The following is a 23,686-nucleotide window of genomic DNA, read 5'->3' as shown; positions in this document are numbered from 1 at the left end:
AATGCGTTTTTTCCGAAGTATGAGGCTTGTTACAATTTAAAAACTGGATACAACATTTTTTCCCTCCATTCCTCTAAGGGGCAATACAGGGTGGTCAACTTATTCAGTTAACGAAGTTAGTTCCATATAAAGGAAGAATCCTAAAACTAACGCTATCTAAAAAAAATATTATTAAAAATTAATAGCTAATCTTTATAATAAAAAACAAATTTTTTTTTTGCTTATAAACAATCAATCAACTATGCCTATTCGGCAATTATTTTGAATACCTACTTAATATTGATAAATAGATAGTGACCACTGGACCAATCACACTAAGTTGTTATGATTGTACCAGGGTCATGTACTGTACTGTGATAAGTACGTATAAAAATGATTATTTTCTAAAATTGTATAAGTGCATAGGAATGTAGTCTCTTAAGTACATAACTTTTCAAAATATTTTAAATATATCATCACATTTTAATTTTTATTTTAATCTGAAATCTTGGTGAAATAAAATAGTTCTTAGCAGATGAAGCTAAAATATAAAAGTCACTTTTAGCCGTCTTATCATTCTTACTTCGTTATCAACCTTCTAATTGTCAATTTCATGGAAATAAAAATACTATACTTCAACGGAAATAGGCGCAGGCTGTGGTCAAGTTATAACGTGTTTGTTTGCACCATAATTGAACATTTAAGTGGACAAGGTATGTACAAATTTTTTTTAAATGTAATAAAATATTATTTGGTTTTAATTATTATCATTGTAATTTTATTAGCGTTCAAATCTTTTTGTCCTACCAGTAATCTTTGGGCCTTTAATTTTACAGTGTTTGCCTGCTCGAGGCCAACCTGTCTTGGGAATTTCTGGTGCACTTCTTTTATGTACCTTTGTTCTCTAGTCGCTTCATAAGACTTCCACAACAATATTTGAATTAGAACATAATTTTTCTGATAACCACATATCTTAATTAGTCCCTCTTATTTTTCCTGGAGTTAATCCCCCGGTTACATATTCAGCTCTCACCTGGAGAGGAGCCTTGGGTATAAATTTAAACCATAACAAATAGATTGGTCCTAGTCAATAAATAAATAATAATCATACCTTCTTATTGCACTTATCACAATGATACGCGTCTGCACCTTCTAACAACTCGCCGCGAACGTAAGCCTCTAAGGACTCCTGCAACCGCGACATGTTCCGGATGTCCAACGATACCACACTAAACGGCTCTTCTTTACAATACCTAAAAATAGTTTTACCTTTTTAACCCCAATTGCTTAGGAAAATATCAGAAATAGCAAGAAAGAAGAATTTTTAAATCTATAAAAGATACCGGGCGACTACTCTGCTTTTTTCTTTCGTTAAACAAACAATCAGTCATATTTAATATGTCTGAAATACTTTTTGAAAGTGATGTTCTAATTCATATTCGCTTACAAAAGCTTACCTATGAGGACATCCTTTACAAATCTTTTGATCAGAGTACGTCCCGCCCATCGTCTTAGCCATGAGTTGTTCTTGGCTCAAAGATTTTAACGCTTCGTCTAAAGACTCTACTAGAGACATAAAAAACTCGACGGCATCTTGCTGCTCTCGTAAATTAACTGGTTCACCTTGAAGTCTACAACAAAACAAATTACAAATCACATTAAATTTAAATGTGTGACTGGTGCATTTAGATGAATGGTTGTTTTAGATCTATAAACTGGACAGTATATTTAAAAGAACATAATAAATTTTACCTAAAATGCGCCCATAATCCTCTTGGAACGTAATACTGTAATTTGCTGTAGTGTAAATGTGCAAATATTGCTTGTACTTGTTTCAAAATTGTTATGTTATAATCACTGTTACTCTGGAATAGAAAATAAATGTGTAAGTTACATTTGAAATTTGAAAATAGCGGTGAAAAGTATTTTAAATGAAATACTTACCTCTATATTATTTTCAACTAGCGTGTGATGTTGACTCTCCCCAGAGAAATCTTCATTCGGATCTGTGGCAGCTCCTAAAAAACCCCGGTTCGTTAATCTAAAAGTTAATCTATTTTCCATATTGCGCGAAATATTGGTTTGAACGAAAAATAGCATGCTTAGCATAATGTTATTTGATTCATATGGTGGACGCCATAAGACGGCGAACGAACATGGGACCTACATCATTGATGAAAATAGATTTGTGAAGAATCTAATTTTCTTTGTTAATTTAATAGTTCTGAAGATCTTCGAGGGCTACAAAAAGGGCGTTGATAAATGAATCACGTTTTACTGCGCTCTAGCTAGAGTAAATATTGCAGTGAGGAATTCCGTATTTCAAATCACACGTCTTGTATCCGTGGGCAAAAGAGTAATAAAAAAAAATACCTTGCACTGTAAGCAGGGCGTCCCGCACAGCTCGCACGCAGTACAATTGTTGCAGTACAGAGTTCATGTAGCACGTGGCGCCCGCGTTCTTCAGCCCCACCAGACCGGCCGGCGGCCTCGGCCCTACGCAGGGCATGTACTCCCATTCCGACAGGGGCATACTGGATTCTAGAAATAAATTACATATTGGTAACAAAACACGAAAAGTAAGATCAAGAAATAAAAGTAACCACCCCCAGATTTGGATGCCCTGAGTTTTCAATTTGGATCTTTATCGATATTCGATAGTGGGGATGTAGTATATGCGCATATATATAAGAGTGAAAGAGAAGGAAGTTTTATGTCGTCTCTAGCACACATGCCGCCATGACAGAATTTGGTCAGCAGTTCATGGTAGAAAGTACAATGAGCTTGTGTGCCTGAGAGTCGATATGCCGGAGGGTAAGCGAATCATTATATTTGGGCGACAAGTTAAGAACGCAGATGAGACATATATTTGATCACTATAGAAAATAGATTTGTTGCACACAGCCTTGCACGAGCGCCAACAACAGAACGATACTGGGAGGTGTTCGCGTATTTGAAATTGCAGTCTGGGCCACAAATGTGAAATCTCACCACTATAAAACATCTGCTCGAGCAGCGCTACCAACGCCGCCATGTTGGGCACGCAGCCATGTACCAGCGCCAGCAGTAAGTCTGTAGCAGCCGCGGCGGCTCCGGCGGTGCGACACAGAGGCGGAGCGGGCTCCTCTTGGGAAGTCTCGCCATTTTCGCCGGTCGCACTTCGCGACAGGTGCGACTGACACCACGCCCACGAATAAGGCCATAGGAATTCTGTAGTCACCTCCTGAAAAATTGTACTAGATTAATACATTTTGAACATAAGTATTATGTTGTTTTTTATTTGTTTAGTCATTTCGCAAATACGAAGTTGTTATGGTACAATAGATTATTACAGTCGGCAAAGCAGAGATAGCTTCCGGGCTACAGGGCATTATACGTATTAAGAATTTTGTTTTTTATCAATTCTGAAAGAAATATGTTAAATTTTAAGATAATCTTTTACTATTCCTGGATAAAGTAGCAAACTAATTTAATTACAAGATACAACTACAAATCTTGTACCAGGTGGTCAAACAAAAAAGACGCGGAAAATACACAAAAACACAATTTTCAATTAATGGTTACCTTGATCAATCCAGAATCCTTATGGTCAGGATGAGCGCCGTACTGGTATTTTATTTGAGCGGGAACGTGTGTGAATAATTCTTTGGTAAGATTCAAGTGGCCTTCCAATAGTGTGTCGTCTAATGTCTCTGGGTTAGCACGAACGGCTCTTAACCATGCGACCTACGGATAGAAATCTTTATGTATTGGACACTCAAAAATAAGCAATAGAAAGTTGATATTTCGCCTACAGGCCAGAATTTTTTGTGGGCGAGACGTTCCTTAATTCTACTTTTTATTAACAACAAAAGTTATCAAGAAGTTGGTTAAAAAAATTTTTGGACTGTTATAAATAACAAGTACATATAACAGTTTTGGAATGAAAATCAAACACTCTGATTTTGTAAAAAAAAAATTAGAACTCTACTTAAAATTCAATACACCTTTTAATGTCCTTGCCATGGTAATAACATTTCACACTTGCTTCTCTCAAATGCGTAAAAATCCTATTTACATAACAATATGACAATACTGACTGTTGTTAAGCGTGAGGCTTCAAAACAGATCTATTTATAAGAAATGTTAAAGAGAATTAGTTCAGTTAAGCAATCTAATAAGAAGCAACTATATTAGTGTACTTAAAATGAAATACAGGTGAGTCCATATACATTTTTGTCTGAACATACATATTTAGCAAATAGGAAAACTACCACTTCAACACTTTCTGAGGAAAATTTAGATGTAGAAATAACTTGAGTGCATCAAAAATATCCAAAACAAACCAACAGTTGTTAATGCCATGTTGATATTCCATAAATATATAAATAGAAATATAAGACCATATAATCATAAAATCAAAAAGTGATAGGTTGCTAGCCCATCGCCTAAAAGAGGAATCCCTAGTTTATAAGCCTATCCCTTAGTCACCTTTTACGATATCCATTGGAAAGAGATGGGAGTGGTCTTATTCTTTTTTTATTTTAAGACCATATTTGTTTATTTTTTTATGAAATGGTGTTTGATTTGACTTTTATTCCGTTTTCAGAAAATATGTTAAGAAAACTAATTGTAAGACGCAAAACTTTTCTTGTTTTACTTTGCACGTTTTTTGGAAGCAGCTTTTTATTTTTGCCTTTCGAGGCCGGTGAAAACACTGCAATTCCTGGCATAGATTTGGACTACCAATTATTTGAGTCTGCAGATTTCAAACAACAATTCACAATTAAAACTCAGGGCTGCAAAATTCCGGCGATGACTCCATTGGACTCTAGTATCAAAGAGTATGTTATTTCACCAAATCCTGAGAAGTGCGATGATCCCTCCACAGTTATGCTGGATCATAATAAAACACACATATGGACAAAGAAAGAAATAGTTCAACAGTATAATAACCTAACATGTTCCTATGAAGCTTTTAATCGAACGCAATTTGTATGTATAGGATCAGATTCGGTCGACGAAAGAGTACAATACGGTAAACCCACAAATTTCACAGACCATATCAGAGTGAATGATGAATTTGTATGTGTCACATGTTACAACTCAAGTATAGAAATTCACAAGCAGTTCTTTTTATTTGCAGTCAAGAAAGAGTTTAAGGCACATAAAGGTATTAAAGAATTAGGGAGTAATGGAATTGGGTACAATGTTTTAGTCATGGGAATAGATGCAGTTTCAAGATTAAATCTATATAGAACAATGCCAAAAACAGTGAAATACATGAAAAATTACAGTGCAATTGAATTAATGGGGTACAACAAGGTGGGGGACAATACATTTCCGAACTTAATTCCTATGCTGCTAGGTATCTCCGTAGAAGAGTTGCCAAAGATTTGTCTGCCGCATAAGGATTCCACATTCGATAATTGCCCATTTGTATGGGAGTGGTTTAAAAAAGCCGGCTACTACACTGCTTTAGGTGAAGACAGTTCGTGGCTTGGAACATTCAACTATTTAAGAGGCGGATTCATCAACACTCCCACTGATTATTACCTTCATACATTCATAAGTGAAGTAGAAAAAAATGTAAAACGCCAAAATAAGAGAATATGCTCGAATGACAAATATATTTTTCAAATATTATTAGACTACGTAGAAGACGTGACCGCCAGGTTAGAATCCTCCAAATTATTTGGTTTCTTTTGGGAAATTACTATGAGCCACGACTACCTCAACGACGCTGCAGTTATGGACAAAAGTTATGTTACTTTTTTGAAGAAGTTAGAAGAAAATAAATATTTAGAAAAAACTATTCTGATTTTAGTCAGCGACCACGGTATGCGATGGGGACCGATTAGATCCACCAAACAAGGTCGGCTAGAAGAGCGCTTGCCTTTTGTGTTCATGTTAGCGCCGCCCTCTTTTCGAGATAAATATTCCGAAGCTTACAAGAATCTTAAAACAAATAGTAAACGTCTCACTACACCGTTTAATATACACGCTATGTTAGAAGATTTGGTAAATCTAGACAATATAAGTAATGAGAGGATATTATCAAGAAGTAGAGAGAATTATTGGCGACACAGGAACATAAGTTTATTTTTACCAATACCTAGTAATCGGACATGTCAGCATGCTGGCATTAGGGATCACTGGTGCACTTGTCACGAGGATGTCCCTATCTCAACAGAAAGTTTACTAGTGAAGGAGGCATCAGAATATTTGATAAAGAATATGAATCAGTTATTAAATCCACATAAAATATGTGCCCAATTGAGTATAGTTAGACTGATGGAAGCTAGAGAAATGATTACAGATAACACTGAAGAAAACGAAAAAGGATGGAAGGAGTTTTTGATTGTGTTGCAAACTAGACCAGGCGATGGGGAATTTGAGGCCACAGTGCGGCACCGGGAAGACGGGCAGTGGGCGGTGACAGGGCAAGTCAGCAGACTCAATCTGTATGGAAACCAAAGCTATTGCATTGATGACAACTTGCTCAAATTGTATTGTTACTGTAAGAAACCAATATGAAAAGGGATTTTAAAGGACTTGATGTATGCTCCCATCACCCGTTTTCAAGAAAGCTGCAGATGAATTATGAAACGAGAAGATGTAAAAATCAGTATAGAAAAATAGATGTTAGTTTTGTTATACAGTTGTATCTTTTAATATTTTTTGTTCTTTCCGCCACCGTAAGAGATAATGGAGCGATTAAATGTATTAATGTGTAAACCGTATGTGTATTATTTATTTTGTTTCAAAAAGTTTAAATAATCTTAACAATAATTATCATAATTTCGTGTGCCTACATAAATAAATCAGTTTGGAGCTTAACTGTAAATTGTTAATACAGATTTCTTTGTTTATTGTGTAACTGTGTATTCATTAGTCTAATATAGGATTCTTTTTCTTGAATGCTTGAAGCTCTATTTAATGGATTGAATTGTTTTTCTTCTTGATAAGCTTATTTTTGAATGAATGGAGCTAATAAGCTTATTATTGTTTGGTGCAGATTTAGCGGTAATGTGGTTCTATGGATATTACTAATAAACTAGCACGTAGCTGCGCGCGATCCAAGAGAAACTATTTAAAACTAGACTTACCTCGTAGACGAGATCATCTAGCGTCCTCGCCGTGGGGCCGGCCAGCGCGACCAGCCTGCACAGCAGCTGCAGGAACTGCTGCGCGTGCCGCGCGTGCGCGCGCAGCCGGCCGCCCGCCGCCGCGCCCGCGCCGCCCAGCGCCGCCAGCGCCGCGCGCGCGCCGCCGCCGCCGCCCCACGCGCACATCGCCAGCAGCTGCTCGGCGCATGATACACGCACCTGCAGACAATACTAGCTGTTAGTCACGGCATCAACTGCAGTACAAATGGAATTATCCTCATCCTCCCGGCAGTTAGTCTTGCTTTGAAGCAACTCCAGTCTGACCTCCGCCAGCGTTGTAGATTATCCTAACTGAATGACCTGAATGTGCTCACAATGTCCACCCTCACCGTGATACTCAATTCGATATCAAAATCAGATTGTATCATCACCATGCAAAATGTCACCTAACCTGATTCAATTGTAAAAATGTTACAACAGATTTAGTAAAAGCTGATTAAAAAAAGCTTATTTTACAAATTAGGCTGTTTTAATTCACAAAATGACTAAATTATAAATTAACCTACTTGCGGACTAGGACAGTCTATCATGAGATATAGTGCCGTATCTTGCCACCAACTTTCTTGGAGAAGTATCTCCAAGTTTAATTCTCCTAGCGCCATGCATATCGTGATCACTTCCATACATTCCCGAACCACTGAAAGAGAATTTATACATTAGGAGAACATGTCACATAAACACTAGAAACTATAAGGTTGGAGAAGAATTTCATGGAAAGCAATTTCCCAAAAGAATAGAATACTACTAGGTACTACCCATTCATTGAGATTAGATTTCCATTCCATTCCTCCGAAAACATTCACTCTCACTTCAGTATTTTTGCTTGCTCACACTTATACTTTTGTCAACCTTGAAATTGATTTCCAAAATGAACACAGAAGAAAATAAATGGCATCACAATAGCGGCAGTGAGCAGCCACCACACCAGCATCGACACTGTCTTTAAGTGTCTCAGTGTACAACCAGTTGTGACTCACGTGTGACCTCGTCGGGGTGCACGCTGAGCTGCGACACGGAGAAGGCGAGCGCGTACAGGGCGCGCACTGTCGCCGCCGTGGGCAGCCGCCACCACACCAGCCAAGATACTGTTTCACTGTCCTCGCTGCTCGTTACCACCTGCAACAATATAATGCTTCTTATGTGTTGGGGTGAAAAGTTAAAAAACGCTTCTCAATTAATCAGCTCGTATGACCGGTAATTAGTGTGCACTATGCAGCAGCATCGCGAAAAATCTAAATTCAGGAAACCAAGTAAAATAAGCCGTGGTTTGTAACGCCTTTGTATAGGGCGAAACTCAAGAGCGATGTATTTCAGAGCGTATCAGTGCGTTCCCGTGCCTCCATACCAAATGGAAGCGTTTATGGAATTATCTTAATATAAGAATCATTTATTATACTATATACCTAGTTGGGATTTATTAGTGTAAAACAATAAATACCTGTTCCCCTAAAGCGTTAGCCAATTTCTCTGCAAGTGCTTTTACAATCAGTTCACAGCTATGATTTGGTACGGTCTGAAGAGCTTCCCTTAAAATAGTGACGTCAGTTCTGAAACATAGATTATAAAATTTAGTTGATGGGCTACCATACATAATCATTACGCACAATATAAAAATAATGTATTTAAATGTAATTTTTACCTGAATTCCTTGTCTAAAGCAGTGTCTGACCCATCTGGAGCTAATATTTCAAATAAATGGCCTAATGTATATAACGACAGCTTAGCTAGTCTGACTAGTGCTAAATAACCAACTCTGAAACAAAAACAATTTACCAAACAATAATAACAATTAAAAACAAGTTTCATAAAAATTTTCCTTCAATGCGACTTATATACTTTCTTGATTTTTTTATCTCTTGCGTGCGTTTTCAGCAATCAACACGTTACTCACCTAGATATGCGCCATATTAACTGTGATTCTAAGATATAATTTTAGTGAGCATTACCTTCTAGTGTGAGGTGCGGCGTCTTTTAGGAACTCATCATCTGAGAGGCACTGCACCAAAAGCGGTGCTTTCTTCACACACGCCAACTGAAAGCTTCTACTCCGCTCTAACCTTGTGTCTGATGATGGCATTACCATACTATATAAAACCTACAATAAAACATGTTTTTATTATTATTACAATATAATCTAATTGAAATAATAAATAGTCTAAACCCAATCATGGTATCAATCAACCACTTAACTCTCTACAAGGCGACCCTGCCTTCATATGTTTCTAACAGTTTTAAGTATTTAATCGAAACCGCAAACTAAGTAGAAAAAAAAAAGAAAAATTTAACTTTTTACAGTTAAAATACTCACCTCTACATTGTAAGCAACTGTGGGTGGTGCATGACCATATAGCATATCTTTTAACTTAGAATCATCTTTACATAACAAAGCTTCCGTCAATCTTTCCACCTGACAACAAAAGAGATACTTTATATAATTCATTCTAAAGTTGTTTAGTCAGTTCTTTATAAACCATAAAACATACAGAACTACTAGTAAGCTACAAAAAGGAACTACAAAAAGCGGCCTTATTGGACTGCAACCTCTATCAAGAATTCAATAATATCAGTCTTTAGCAATAACTTTCAATGAAAACAGAGCGAACATTAAAGCCCATCCGTTCTTTTATGCAAAAGCATAATTTTAATTATATTACATACAGTCTGTTTATGCGCTGGACAAATCTGCGTGAGTAAATGTGCTGCTTCTGTCAGTTGTGGGTGACCTTTGGTAATACCGACGTGCTCCAGTTCCAATATAAAGGGTATGTACCACGATCCTTGCGCAAACAACTGGAAAAATTAAGAAAATATTTGTATTTACTTAGATTATCATCTCCTGGTCTTTTGTTTTCCCTCACCATATACCTGTTCTCAATTTTACAAATTATACAAATGTGTTAGCGTTTGAATTCTTGGTGGGCCGTAGTTAACATCTCATAGCATCGCGCTGTAACTTTCCTTTTTCATAAATATTATTGGATCGTTGGCGGCCGAATCGGTAAGGTCTATATCAGTTAAAATGCGTGATGCTCTTACAGTGAGAAAGAACAACGTGAGGAAACCTGCACATGCAGGCAACTGGATTTGTAACTATGATCAATCAAATATGGGTCAGGTTACCTGCAAAAGGTTGCAGAGATCAGAGGGGAGTAGTTTCGTGCAAAAACCAGATTCACCCAATTCAGGATCTATGGCCAAAGGAATAGTACCCTGTGCTCCTCTCCAGTGACGAGGACGCAACCGGGACAGAAGCCAGGAGGAAGAAGATTATTTAACTACAACATCATACTTGAAAATCTCATTTCCTTTAAATTTCAATTTTATTACATATTTCATTTAAACTTTTTGGATTTGCATTTTTTTTACATATATTGCTTTAGTAAAATAAATGTGGTTATTAAATTATTTAAGTGCTTACCACACCGGGGAGCGCGTGTTCCGGGGTCGGAGGGTGTGGAGGTGAAGATGTACTCGAGTCGCTGCTGGATTCATTTGAAGATCCGCAGCCGCCGCTACCACACACTTGGCCATCGTATACCTGCAAAAAAAACCTCGTTAAATAATGAAAATCAAGCTCAATCAGTAAAAGAAATTAAATAATCTTATTTTAACCACGTGTGAAAAAGTAAAAGAGTGAGAAACATATAATAGGGTACCGGACAGTAATCGAAAAAAAATCTAAGTTGTGTTTTAAAATAAAGTTTTTTATACAAGAACATCACTTAGTAAAGATTTTTAAGAAATAACAATGATTTATAATTTTAAATCAATAAATAAAGTTGCGAAAATCCAATATTTTTTATCTGTGCAGCGTAAGAACCCAAACACCAATCACAGTGGGTGACGTCATACCTCAGAAGTGATAAGTAAACAACACTGCTTTGTATGTTATTTCGAGTTATTCTACGATTTATTAGCATTTTTCTAAAAATATTTAATTGTAATTAGTTAAGAATTGAAGGACTTTACTCATAACAGAAGTTGTCGCAAGTGCTTGAAGCCGCCTATATCAAGCTTTTATCATGGAACAAGGTTAATAAAGCCGACAATAGAAATCTCTCAAAAGATTGATATTTTCATGGTCGGCAGTTTCTTTGCCACTAATACCGACTTTTATTTTGCTGAATTTCGCAATGTGAAAACATTTGTGTAAGTATTTCAACCTCTTTTTGTTTATCTTAACAACAGAAATGATTGAAAAAATAACAAACGAAAACATAACCTAAAACTAGTTTCATTGCTTACAAAGTTATTTTCACATATGTTTTTTTTTTTATGATTTTAAAGGTTACATTATTATGGGATTTGCATGTTTCTAGATCTGCGAGAAAATACTTAAATTATCCAAGCACTGATCACTTGTAATAAGGCTTGTTTTCCAAACATATGACGTCACGCGATCTGAATTGACGTAAAGTGCTGTTTTCGCGGCAATTTTAAATAAATTACGTTTTTGACGTTTTTTAATACTCCAAATGAGTTATTTATTTAAAATAATATTTTTTATGGATATATAAATAAATAAAGATTATTTTTAAACACAATCTGAAAAGTTGTCCGGTACCCTATTGACGTGAAATTCTCACCCTAATTTTATGCTTCTCTTTATTTCTCTATCAAATAAATTATTTCTGATAATCCAAGGATTATTCAACATTTTATTGTGTGATCTACTCACGCATTGCATTTGATTGCACCACCAGCTCATAGCCACCATTAGGTGAATACTCAAATTACATACTAGATTTACATAGATAACGCAGACACAGTTGAGTGAATAAATAATGATAATATACGTAATGCCGTACACTAAATGCAAAAGGATCTGCATATGTCGGGAGAAATACTTTGAAATCAGTTGTATTGGCCAAACGAGAAACATAGAAAAGCTTAATAAATACCTTTGCAACAATGACTGTTTTATCACGTAAGGGCAATTGACCCAAGATTTTGCGGTCGTGACTTGAATCCAAAAGCTCTCCATTTATATACAGCTCTAATTTATTTAAATAAACTTCTAATTTTATGTTACTATCTGATGCTGTTTTAAGCCTGAAATGTTAATAATGTATTTAATTATATTTACATCTATTTATAATTTTTAAATATAACTCTTAAACATATATGTGGTACCTTCTTTGGATAGCTGTACGCAACGAATGAAGTGTTTCGTTTGAATGTGAGAATAATTCTATATCCTCGATTTGCCTTTGGCCAGTTTGAAAATTAAATCTGACTATAATAGTGCACTGCCTCCCCCGCCCCGATCTGTAGGTAGGTAGAATTTGCCGTTCCGCGGAAAATCTTCTATCACATTCATTTACATATTCCTGTATGGCACGAATTACCCTGCACATTTTTGTACACCCTTCTTTTTCTGAAAAAACAAAAGTAAGTTGTGTTAGCAGGATTCTCATTGTTATGTAAAATAAACTTTCAGTTTTACAACGCTACAGAATGTACGTTGAAAGCGGTTACAGGTGACAGCGGCGGCGCCATCTTAATATTGAGCCTTATTGCTTCCGCATAGGGTTCACCCGGAAATCCAGTAGAAATCCCCTGTTAGGTAAAATTTCATCTGACCTACAGGGAACCAAATCCAGCAACAAAGAAACCTTATTTACCTTCCTGTAGTAAGGCCCTCGTGCGAGCACAGCACTGCGTGAGGAAGGCCTCGTGGTGCTGCGCGGGCGACAGCTGCGGGCCCACGCACGTGCTCACCTCGCGCAGCAGCTCGATGCCGCGAGCCGAGATATCGTCGTCGCACTCCGTTATCACCTGTATAGGGGCAACATTTACCCTTTACTTCAAATTTTTACAATAGGACATATATTAAATTTTGTGGCTTCCGTCATGACAATGCCATTGTTATTTAGTTTATATTCTTTATGGCATCTTACGACACGTAAGATGCCATAAAGAATATAAACTAAAAAGGCACACGCCTTTCCGAGATATTATCCCCGACTTTTATTAGATCAAATTTAAGCTCTGGCGACGTCAAACCATCAGGTTTAGCTGCTGCTGTAGTTAAAGTACCTTTATTGTATATTAACAATAAGAAAATACACTTACCCTCCATAAATAATCTAATCCTATGAGATCAGGGTCATTGAGTAAGAAACTACGTCGCTTAATTTTGAGTTTGCCTTCTTTGGAATTCACAGCTTTGAAAAATCTGAAATGTGAATACAATTTTTAGTTTTTGTCAAAATACAAACAATATTATCAAGATCAATACTATTTTTTTTTACCTTTCAAAGCATCTTATACCAGCATGTGTCAGTAAGTTGGGAGATAATGTCATAATATTTCTGCGAAAAAAATGCAGGCTTATATTTGGATCTAGATCAGGTTCCTCTCCCATTAGTTTGCTGAACCATCGAAAACACGCCTCCCGATCCCCAAGATGAGCTGGTCTTTCTGCGAGACACACCCATATTTGTTTCGCCTGAAAAAAAAATCTTATGAAGATAGGAGAAGATAGCATATTGAAACGAGAACATCCCTCAAAAGAATACAATACAAACCTGTTCCGCACATAGCCATAACTGCCCGTCTTTCAAAAGAAACCTCAGAAAACTTAATCTTTCGTGTACTTGTGAAGAGTGTGGATATCTGCCGTCTGGCAACCAGTTTTCCCAATCAATTTCACCTTCCTCTGAAAAGATACCATAAAAATATGGTTAAGTGATTAAAACTGCCAGGACTTCAAAATGTCCCAATTTTCTATAAACAATGATTTTTTCTGAGAGATCTCTCCTGGCGTAAGTCCCGGTTACATCCTCACCACTGTGGAGAGGATCCTGGATTGGGCAAGTCTGGTATTTTACACGAAGTTACTCATATCTGACCTCCGTAACCTTTGTAGAGGAATCCGTGTCAAATTATGGTTTCACATCCAGTTGCCTGATGTGCGCACATTTCCTTACAATATTTTTCCTCACGATAAAAACATGGGTTAGTATTCAAACGAATATAAATAACTTGGAAAATAGTCATAGTGCGGCCGTCGTGGCCGCGGGGTATTGAACCTATGCATTTTAAGTTATTATTATTCGCATTCGATCACCGACGGTCTCGTGCATATCTCGTCTCAAACAAATTTTTGAGAGATCTATGTAGGTACATGAAATGGAACGCGCGGTAAATTAGACAGAAACTGAATTGGCAATTTATTTGCAAACAAAATTTCTTTAATTGATAAAATTACTAAAATCAGAAGTAATTTAATACTTGGGTTAACTCATTAAACCTTAGTTTAATGGAACCAAGAGTTCAAAGCAAACAACTGAAGATCTGACCAGACTTAGGTAACTCATCACACTCTTTCTGATCACTGTCATAGACAGGGCTCCGTACTCTTCCCCGCCTACAACGCACCCGCTTTACTTCATAGAACACTCACCTGCCAACTTCTTCCTCACACCGTCCATATAATGAGTGAGCGAGTCTGTGACTAGAATGACGAGCAAGTGTTGCGTTTGCAGCCGGTCGATGAGCTCTTGGCGCGTCACGTGAGGCTTCAGCCCGGGCCCGCCCGCCTCGTACAAGCAACAGATGTCGCGCATTACTTTCAGCGCAGGCAGAACCCATTTCTCGTTGGTTTTTAATTCTTCTACACATCTGTACATGCAATTATATCATTGTTATTGAAACTGACGAAGTAACCTTAACCGAGATTGCATGGAAATACTAATAAACGTGGACGAAGCGTACGATGCATGGATTGTGACAAGTGGACAGATGTGGACGGCAAATTGTATGCTAAGGTATTGATTAATAGAGTCAGGAATGAAACTGATGACAAAATATGGGATGCTCAAGCGGGATTTCGAAAGGGAATGGGATGTACTGATCAGGTCTTTTCCTTGCGGTGCATAGCCGAAAAGTTTTTGGCCAAGAGTCAAAAAGTCTATTGCACATTCGTAGATCTGGAAAAGGCCTATGACAGAGTTGAGAGGAATGAATTGTGGTCAGCACTTTCTATGCATGGGGTGAGCAGTCTCTTAATACGAGCACTGAAATCCTTATATGAGGATTCGAGTGCTTGTGTCAGGATAAACGGAGCGCACACTGAGTGGTTTAAGATTGAGAAAGGCGTTAGGCAAGGATGTGTTGCGTCACCGTGGCTGTTCAACCTATTTATGGATAGCTGTTTGACAGATTTGAAAGAGTCTAAAAGTGGATTAAGGATGAATGAGTTACTCGTCAAATGTCTGCTCTATGCCGACGATCAGGTTATACTGGCGTCATCAGCGGAGGAGTTACAGGAGATGGTAAACTGTATGCATGAAGCTTTAAAAGAGAAAGGAATGAAAGTGAACGTAAGTAAAACTAAAACACTGGTTTTTGAAATGGAGAAAGAAATGACAGCATGTAATATTTTGATTGGAGGAGAAAAAGTGGAGCAAGTGAAAGAGTTTGTATATCTAGGATCAAAGTTTACATCAGATGGCAAGTATGATAGTGATATTGAAAGGAGAGTGAACGCGGGGAACATGGTGAATGGAGCTTTGCATGCCTTTATGAGCAGTCAGAAACTATCCAAAAAGGCTCGACTGGCTGTGCACAGGGGCGTGTTGGTCCCGACATTAATGTATGGGAGTGAAAGTTGGGTATGGCAAAAGAAGCATGAAAGCAGAATAAATGCAGTGGAAATGAGAGCGTTAAGGAGTATGATGGGTGTGAAATTGAGTGACAGGATAAGGAACAGCGTGATAAGGGAATGTTGTGATGTGAAAGAAGATGTAGTTACAGGAATAGAAAAGGGTATGTTAAGATGGTTCGGTCATGTGGAGAGGATGAATGAAAGCAGGTTGACTAAGCAGATATACAAGGAGAGTGTGGAGGGAAAGGTCGGAGTGGGAAGACCTAGACGAACGTATCTTGATCAAATTAAGGACGTCCTGGTAAAGGGTCAGGTCAAAAGTACCCGAAACCGCCGAGCTTGTATGAAGAGAGTTATGAATGTGGACGAAGCGAAAGAAGTATGCAGAGATCGTGGCAAGTGGAAAGAGGTAGTCTCTGCCTACCCCTCCGGGAAAGAGGCGTGATTTTATGTATGTATGTATGTATGGACAGATGTGACATCTGCCTTTCTTTTCGAAAAACAGGCGTGTTTTATGTTAATTCGTAATGAGATGTATGTGAGAAGTATAGACTTCTATATAGATATATACCGGGAAATTACAACATTTGGAACAACAAATAAGAATGTAAATGTAGGTTCTTACTTATCGAGCCAAAGGGTTTTTTGTGCGTCCCGATCCTGACAACAGCTGTAGTCCAAAATCTTAATGAGGTTAGCCAGCGCCACGTCCATAATTTCAGTGCACACTTCGTCCGAGTGAGCTAGATTCCAGAATAATACCAATACCTACAAAAAAAAACAATTATATGACTCAAAATGAATAAACATTAAGAAAAACAACATATACAACAGAAACAAAAATACCTTGTTTGCCATTACACCATCTTTGTCGTCCTCCGCTAGCCTCCTAATGACTTCCAGTAATTTGTCACTTTGTTTCTTACTAGATGTAGCCCAACTAGCCTGTCAAACATAATCAATACTCATTAAAAAGAAAAAAAGTGTCAATTTAATGTAGAGTAGGTTTAAAATAAATTGGCTTAGAACTATCAAGTGAACAAAACATACCTTGAAACAATCAAATAAGTGATCAAGTTGATCGGGGGTGAAATCCCACGCCAGTTTGGCAAGCAAATCGTGCAAATTCTTCACGATAGCTTCGTGCTTCCCGTGCTGTGCCTTCCATATAGCGTCCAAATCGTCTCTTGTCAATGAGTTCTCTTTGATCATGAATCTGAGCATTTTCTCGAGCCGATCCACGTATTGTGGTTGGTGGAGAGAGTCACGCAGCACTATGTCTACAACTTTATTTTCACGGATCCAATTCTAAAATAAAATTACTTCATATTATGGGTATTAAAATTTCTTGCCAGGCGTAAGCTAAGTTTGTTCATATTTATTCGTTAAATGGATGTTGCATTTACTTACAACTATGTTTAATCATTGTTGTTATTCACTGTTATACTAAGTTACTCACTGTTATAACTGCCGGTGTAAGCCACTCCGGCTTCGGTTGTTGGGACATTGTACTTATGAGCTGGTTTATTTCGTTCAGAGCTGACATTTTTCCATTGAAAGACGACATTTGTAACAGCCGTAAAATCATTTTCAATCGAAACATTTCAAATGCTGAAACCATGACAAAAATGTCAATAACTATAGCATGTAAGTGAAGACAAAGTGAAATGCTGCAGTGTAGTTTGTTTCGCCGCTTCTTCTACACATGCGCTTTGGAAGCGGTAGTAGATATAATTAGATTTCAGTGACATGGCGTTAATAAGTGATACCTTGTATCCATATTTTGAAAATAAATCTTTTCTATTCTACTATTTTGGTGAGATCTAAGCTATCTGCCAAACCGCATTGGGGATTAGTTGTTACAGCTTTTGTCTTTTGTCTCTCCTATGACAAACAAGGTAGAAATGCAGTGGTCCTATTCTGAATTTACAACATCCTTATACCAAATAAGAAGTTGAACTGTGTTGTCTTAAACATAGATATAAATACAAAATATTAATTACATATAATACATTTATCAGGCAAAATACACAACATTCACTTAGTAACTGTATAAGTATAATATAAGTAACAAATATATTTTACAAGAAATACAAATTGGCTAAAGAATTTTTTTTAAATTAAAATATAATTACTTCAGACAGAACATAAGTACAAAGAGTTAAAATAAAATTTACAATATTCAATTGCTTACTTTGCATATATTTTAAGGGTAATCAATTTAATGGGAAAGTGTGTCAGTAAAAGTAAAAAAGTATTTTACATCTTTCCCTCCAAATCGAAGATCGAATTTTTTTTACATAGGATACGATGTTTGTTCTGTATCCTTGGCTGATTATACCTTTTTTGTGCAGACTCTATTATATACATTCCCCGAAAAACATTAAACATTTCATAGACAAAAATAAAATTACAGTCATGCACAGAAGCATTGGACGAGAATGATACCACAGTAAGATGCAGTGATGATATGATTGGGTGCGATGACGTACGATGTAGCGACTCAGGGGAGGTAGACACTGCGCCCCTAAGCAGCTACAGGGTGCGCCACCGCCCCATAACGGATTTCCTCTTGCTTGGTGTTCGGAGATCGGCAACACATTCAACATTTAGAATTTAAACCTTAAAATACGATTTACATGAATCCACACTAACAGAGATGTTGATAAACCAGGGGGTCTATTTACGATTATTGACAAGGCTAATCTCATCTTCTCTTTCCATAACTGAGGATAACCTAAGTGTAAGAAAATGTGACTTTGCCTTGTCAACATTAGAAAAAATCTTTCAGTCTAGGACATACAGCTTGACCACAACATTGATAAGCTTTATGAATTTAAAAATAAATATGACCAATATGTAGCATTTGACAGTGAAAGTCGGACTAGTGTAATTTGGTGGGGAATTTTATAGACTCAATAGTCTGACTTAGTAATAATTACAAACTGAACAGAGTCTGGATCCATGTCATGAAATAAACATCACATGTAGTCATAGTAAAAACATCCAATACCAAAATAAGTATTTTAAAAATGCAACATTGTAATACAAGTGACAACAAACATTTAACAGTAATAATAATGACATCTCATCAAATCTGTAAAAAACTTCAATTCCAATACAAATAAATTACTTACATTTTAGCAAGCTGTGATGGTGAGGTGTTTTCACAGAGACATACTTGCATGCACGGATCAAACAAGAGACTGTATCAGTCTTATTCTCACTACCACGTGCCTCTCTCTTTAGCTCTTCATCTGTCAAACTCTCCAATAGAGTGGGTATACATTCCTGAAAAAAAATGATACATAATATTTAATGAATAAATCTCTAATAAATATCCAATAGCCATTAAGTTTATAATTTTTTTTTTATTAAGACGTAAAATTTCCTGGTGTAGTAAATATATGTATGCAGAGTATAAACTCTCTTTTTGTTTATGTCGTTTGGTAAGCCCAATCATCACAAAAAGGATGAGCACAAAACTGCAAAGACTATTTTAACGTGGTTTGCCTATTGTGCATGTAGCATACTTACAAGTACAGGTAAGAGGTATGTAGTGACAGTGTGTGGTGTAAGCAATTCGTGGCAAAGACCGAGCGGCCGCAGCAATTGCCAGACGGCCGCTACTCTAGTCTCACCGCTAACAGACTGCTCCAATGAAGAGGGCTGCTCGTTGCGCGATGTACTTGTTGACATCTGCAATGCAAATATAGATATCACATGTGCTTCCCAAGTTGAATGTACCATATAGTATAGTCGACTTGGAAAGTATACTATCTCAGTAATTCATAAACATTTTACAAACTTAAAACCAACATGCAGACTCACATAAGTAATATGAGTTAGGTGAATATAATAATTTCAACTCTTTAAACTTTAAGGCAATTAAAAAACAATTTGAAAGTAAAAATAATTAACATACTTCACTACTTTCTCCAAGTGTTGGAACATTCTCAACACATTCAATCTTATTGACTGTATCTTTTCCTTCCTCAACTTCTTTGACATTTTCTTCAGTAGATATTTTCTCTTCTGAATTTAAAGATGAAGTCAAATCAGGTTTTTGGAACCCCATTATTTCGTCAAATCTCTCCCTGAGTTTTACAAACCCTCCAGCTTGCCCAAAACTGTACAAAAAAACAATGCATAAATAAATTTTTTCAACTTAAGTCATTTTAAAATTAAATTTAACTCAAAACATACATACACATTAATGAGATGAACCAGCCATCCTCTTGGCGTTCTGTGATCTTGTGACTTAGCAAATACTTCAGGCTCTTGAGTGGAACCTTGGCCAACAGGGGTAGAGTTAGTAACGACGGATAGACCCTCACATGTTCTGGACGCATTGAATGTGTGAAATCTGCAGAAAAAAGTACAGTACATTACTTATAACATAAAATCTTTGAACTAGTAAAGCCCTTATCTATACTAATATTATAAAGCTTAAGAGTTTTGTTTGTTTGAACGCGCTAATCTCAGGAACTACTGGTTTGAATAGAAAAAGTATTTTTACGTCGAATAGACCATTTATCGAGAAAGGCTTAAGGCTTTATAACATCATGCTGTATCTATAAGGAGCAAAGAAATAATGGAAAATGTGGAAAAAAAACAGGGAAAATTATTCATCCTTGAGGGCATAATTGATGCCCGAAATAACTAATCCACGCGGACGCGGTCGTGGACACAACTAGTTAAATATAGTATTGCATATAAATTACTCAGCTTTGTGCACTAACAGGCTGCTTGAAATCTTTGCAAAGCCTTTATATTTATGAATTTGTTGATGAACAAATGAAAAATGTAGATATGCAATGAGCATAGACAAGATAACTTAAGTATTTTTTTTTATTTATTGTACCTAGTCCAACATATAAAATCATTTGATAAGTAACAATGTTGGTAGACAAGTGTGATTTTACAATCTTCTGAAATCTGAATATCTAAGTTGGTATTCATTTAAACATTTACACAAAACGTGACTGCAGCAGCAGCAGCAGCGGTTAGAATTAAAATATATGGTTAATCAAGATAAACTCACTTATTGTTTGGATTAAATGCCATAGACAGCAAATTTAAGAATCTGGCATCATCCAACTTCATGGCACAGAGTTTAACCAGTTTCTCACAATTGGAGCGTACACATTGCTGTATGTTGTTCTTCCATGAGGAGACAGCATCGTCCGTAAGTATTTTTGTGAATGACACAGTAAGAGCATCATTGTAAAAGCGCTGACAAGCTTGGTTGTCCACATCTTCACCTGTTTATCATAAAACTAAATAAGTCAATAAAGAGTCTAACACATACATAATGAAAAAACTCTTTTTGCACCAAGTAATACAAAATCTTTTCCACAAAATGAAACAATTAACTTTAATTCTCCATGAAAATATTTACTTGCCTTTGGTTGCTAGTTCAGTGGCAGCTATAAGCAGAGCCTCCAATTCTTGTTCTGGCAATACAGGCACCACCCAACGGGAATGTGAAATTTTCTCTTCTAGTGCTTTAAGTTTAGCCTCAGGGAACACCATCTAATACAAATCAAAAAGAAAAATTAAGTTCCATAAGAGAAAAGAAGCCACAGTTGCACTTTTAAATAACTATTGATTTTGGAAAATGCCCACTAGTTACTGAAAGTGCACCATATAACTCTGAGATAAAAGAAATTGCTAAACTATTTAATAACTCAAAATCTATTTGTAAATAAATAAATATACAAGATAAATCATATGACATTTAACTAGCCTCAAATTAAGCAAATATTGCACCAACACAAAAACACATAGAACATTGGTAAAAATGGATATAATCAGTACAAAAAATGCATCCTTATGACAAATGCAATCACTTCCATTCCAGGTTACTCTGTAGTCTTGGAAAAGTGAGTCTCAATAAAAAAATTACTGTATACATAATGTACTTGTAAGATTTATACAACATACTAGTTGCTCCATTTATTTCAAAATTAAAACTGACTACATAAGAAGACAGGCTGATTATGTCAACTGACTGGCTATAGGCAATTGCAATCAGGGTGCTACCTATTTATAATAATAAAAATAAGAGTAATTTTTATTATCTAATAAACGACTCCTCTAATATATTGAATAAAATGTTAGTTGGATAATTTATTTATCTTGAGTAACTCACCTCCCCAGGCACTTGCTCTTGTTCTTTCATTGAAATTGTCATTATTTAAATGAAAAATTATTCATTGCCCCCTCTGGAACAAATTTTACTTCATTTTACAGTTCATCAGCAAAACTTTACAATATACAATTTATTTACATTCAGAAATTTAATATAAAAAAGTTGAAACAGATTTGAATTTGATTACATATTAAAATTATTGAAGAGTAATTTTGGTTACATTTGAATGTACGTATTATAATAATAATATTGTAAACAAGACAAAGTTAATAAAAGAATAGTACGTCAGCGCCGAAGCATTTCGTAGAAGAAATAATTAAATAGTAGGTAGGTATCCTCTGGGCGAATCAATTTGAACATCATGTTTAGTGCGGTGTTTTTGTAGCCTTACATAATTTTAATGAAAGCATCAGCGATGCTAACTTACAAATTGATTCATGTAAATAACATGTCAGCAAGCAAAATTATTATCTCACTGCCCAACCCATCGAATTTACGAAAATATAAATCATAGGATCAGCCGGCGCGACAAAATGGCGTCATTATCCAAAACAAGGGAAACCAAAAAATGCAAAGAACTTACAATTACACTACAAAAATAAAAAATTAGATAATAAATTAAACTAACAAGATTACCTTTCACGTCAACTTATAATCAATTTATAGAAAATATCTCGAACTAAATCACAAATAGAATTCACTACACCTTTTTGACGTAAAGAACGAAAATAGATGAAAAATACCGACAGTACAGTAGGGTAGGTACCTCGACAGTACAGTCCGGTCCGCTATCATCTCAAGGTTCTTTGTGATGCCTTTTCAAATAAAAAATATTTTATTGATTAAATGTTTTAGTAACAATAGTTCACTCGATATTTTGATTTGTTCTTCAAAAGTTGAATTACGAAAATTAAAAGATAATATGCTAAATAACTTTTAAACAATTAAATTAAAATTCAGTTTAAATTTAATTTACACTTTTTTTACTTTTCCATAAGGCCCGTGCGGCCCGCCGACGTCGTCCGACCTAAGTCTGACCGACTCGGACATACTTTGATCGACCAAAAATGCAGCGTGTGGCTCACAGATATTAATATATATGGTGCGGCTGATTAGCGATCAGCGACTGATTGGTAGGAGTGGTCATTATTTATCATAGATCGTGTAAACAACGTTTAATCTACTCGACAACGCAAACGTTGTGGCCGACTTTAACAATCTCTTTCTACAATGTCAAATTCAATGTTGTCTCCCTTCGCTGCATCTCTGTTGCCATGCAGGCAACAACGAAAGGAATGAATATACATCTCTCTCACTGCCGATCGTCGAGCGCATGTTCAAAAGAGATGGGTATTAAGCTTGGGTAAAGTATGAATGAAAGTTCATTTTATTTTCATGCATACATAAGATAAAGTTTTTATCCCTTACGGGGCATAGAATCCTAAGTATATTATGTAGGAAAGAGATGGAGTGATTCTATTCTAAAGTACCAGAAACCACACGGCATTTTGTTTACGTTGTCGAATAATCCTTCAAAGTAGTTACGTTACGCGCAATGACATCAACAAATAACGTCATTTTCTCACAACGAGTTAGTTACCCGACCTCATCACAACTGTGAAACGAATTGGTTGCGTTGTTGTTTCGTTTTTACGTATGAAACGTGCAAAATCACAAATTGGTAATGTTGCCAGTCGTACGATTTAAAGGCCATCACACACCTAGCAATATAATGCTGTAGCGGGAGCGATACGAAAGGGAAAATTTCTTGCCAAGTTGTTATGCCTGAGGAAC

At 36.3% G+C, this 23,686-nt stretch overlaps 2 protein-coding genes across 5 annotated transcripts in view; one reads left to right on the top strand and one right to left on the bottom strand.

Annotated features, from left to right (window-relative positions):
- The window catches only part of LOC106136957 (probable ubiquitin carboxyl-terminal hydrolase FAF-X), a 32,104-nt gene extending 9,418 nt beyond the window's left edge, over positions 1-22,686 (bottom strand). For 2 of the 3 annotated variants that reach the window (XM_060954696.1, XM_060954698.1), the window contains exons 1-35: positions 22,529-22,686; positions 21,893-21,965; positions 21,144-21,273; positions 20,783-21,002; positions 19,949-20,104; positions 19,664-19,868; positions 19,276-19,437; positions 18,876-19,029; positions 17,198-17,349; positions 16,789-17,046; positions 16,585-16,683; positions 16,364-16,506; positions 14,536-14,753; positions 13,658-13,788; positions 13,382-13,578; positions 13,203-13,305; positions 12,752-12,905; positions 12,261-12,504; positions 12,029-12,179; positions 10,546-10,665; positions 9,786-9,917; positions 9,436-9,534; positions 9,074-9,222; positions 8,767-8,880; positions 8,566-8,674; positions 8,105-8,243; positions 7,634-7,764; positions 7,068-7,286; positions 3,544-3,705; positions 2,971-3,202; positions 2,353-2,520; positions 1,924-1,997; positions 1,732-1,844; positions 1,437-1,610; positions 1,091-1,232 (exon numbers count right to left, since the gene is read on the bottom strand). In XM_060954696.1, the coding sequence (XP_060810679.1) occupies positions 1,091-1,232; positions 1,437-1,610; positions 1,732-1,844; positions 1,924-1,997; positions 2,353-2,520; positions 2,971-3,202; positions 3,544-3,705; positions 7,068-7,286; positions 7,634-7,764; positions 8,105-8,243; positions 8,566-8,674; positions 8,767-8,880; positions 9,074-9,222; positions 9,436-9,534; positions 9,786-9,917; positions 10,546-10,665; positions 12,029-12,179; positions 12,261-12,504; positions 12,752-12,905; positions 13,203-13,305; positions 13,382-13,578; positions 13,658-13,788; positions 14,536-14,753; positions 16,364-16,506; positions 16,585-16,683; positions 16,789-17,046; positions 17,198-17,349; positions 18,876-19,029; positions 19,276-19,437; positions 19,664-19,868; positions 19,949-20,104; positions 20,783-21,002; positions 21,144-21,273; positions 21,893-21,934 (5,196 nt within the window). In that variant the 5' untranslated portion in view covers positions 21,935-21,965; positions 22,529-22,686. Of the gene's footprint in view, positions 1-1,090; positions 1,233-1,436; positions 1,611-1,731; positions 1,845-1,923; positions 1,998-2,352; positions 2,521-2,970; positions 3,203-3,543; positions 3,706-7,067; positions 7,287-7,633; positions 7,765-8,104; positions 8,244-8,565; positions 8,675-8,766; positions 8,881-9,073; positions 9,223-9,435; positions 9,535-9,785; positions 9,918-10,545; positions 10,666-12,028; positions 12,180-12,260; positions 12,505-12,751; positions 12,906-13,202; positions 13,306-13,381; positions 13,579-13,657; positions 13,789-14,535; positions 14,754-16,363; positions 16,507-16,584; positions 16,684-16,788; positions 17,047-17,197; positions 17,350-18,875; positions 19,030-19,275; positions 19,438-19,663; positions 19,869-19,948; positions 20,105-20,782; positions 21,003-21,143; positions 21,274-21,892; positions 21,966-22,319; positions 22,372-22,528 lie in introns of those variants that run through there. The other variant, XM_060954697.1, reaches the window with a different exon arrangement.
- Positions 565-6,739, top strand: LOC106136958 (uncharacterized). 2 transcript variants are annotated; one of them, XM_060954699.1, is made up of 2 exons: positions 565-692; positions 4,568-6,739. In XM_060954699.1, the coding sequence occupies exons 1-2, from the start codon at positions 593-595 to the stop codon at positions 6,493-6,495; spliced, it is 2,028 nt and encodes a 675-aa protein (XP_060810682.1). In that variant the 5' UTR covers positions 565-592; the 3' UTR covers positions 6,496-6,739. The 2 variants fall into 2 exon arrangements, with proteins under 2 accessions (XP_060810682.1, XP_013193116.2); XM_013337662.2 differs by lacking the exon at positions 565-692 and adding an exon at positions 4,058-4,176.
- Positions 22,687-23,686: the final 1,000 nt, after the last annotated feature.

The sequence above is a fragment of the Amyelois transitella genome, chromosome 4, assembly GCF_032362555.1.
Source record: "Amyelois transitella isolate CPQ chromosome 4, ilAmyTran1.1, whole genome shotgun sequence".
NCBI classification, from domain to species: domain Eukaryota; kingdom Metazoa; phylum Arthropoda; class Insecta; order Lepidoptera; family Pyralidae; genus Amyelois; species Amyelois transitella.
Note: the sequence above shows the minus strand (reverse complement) of the source record. Positions and strands in the feature narration are given on the sequence as shown.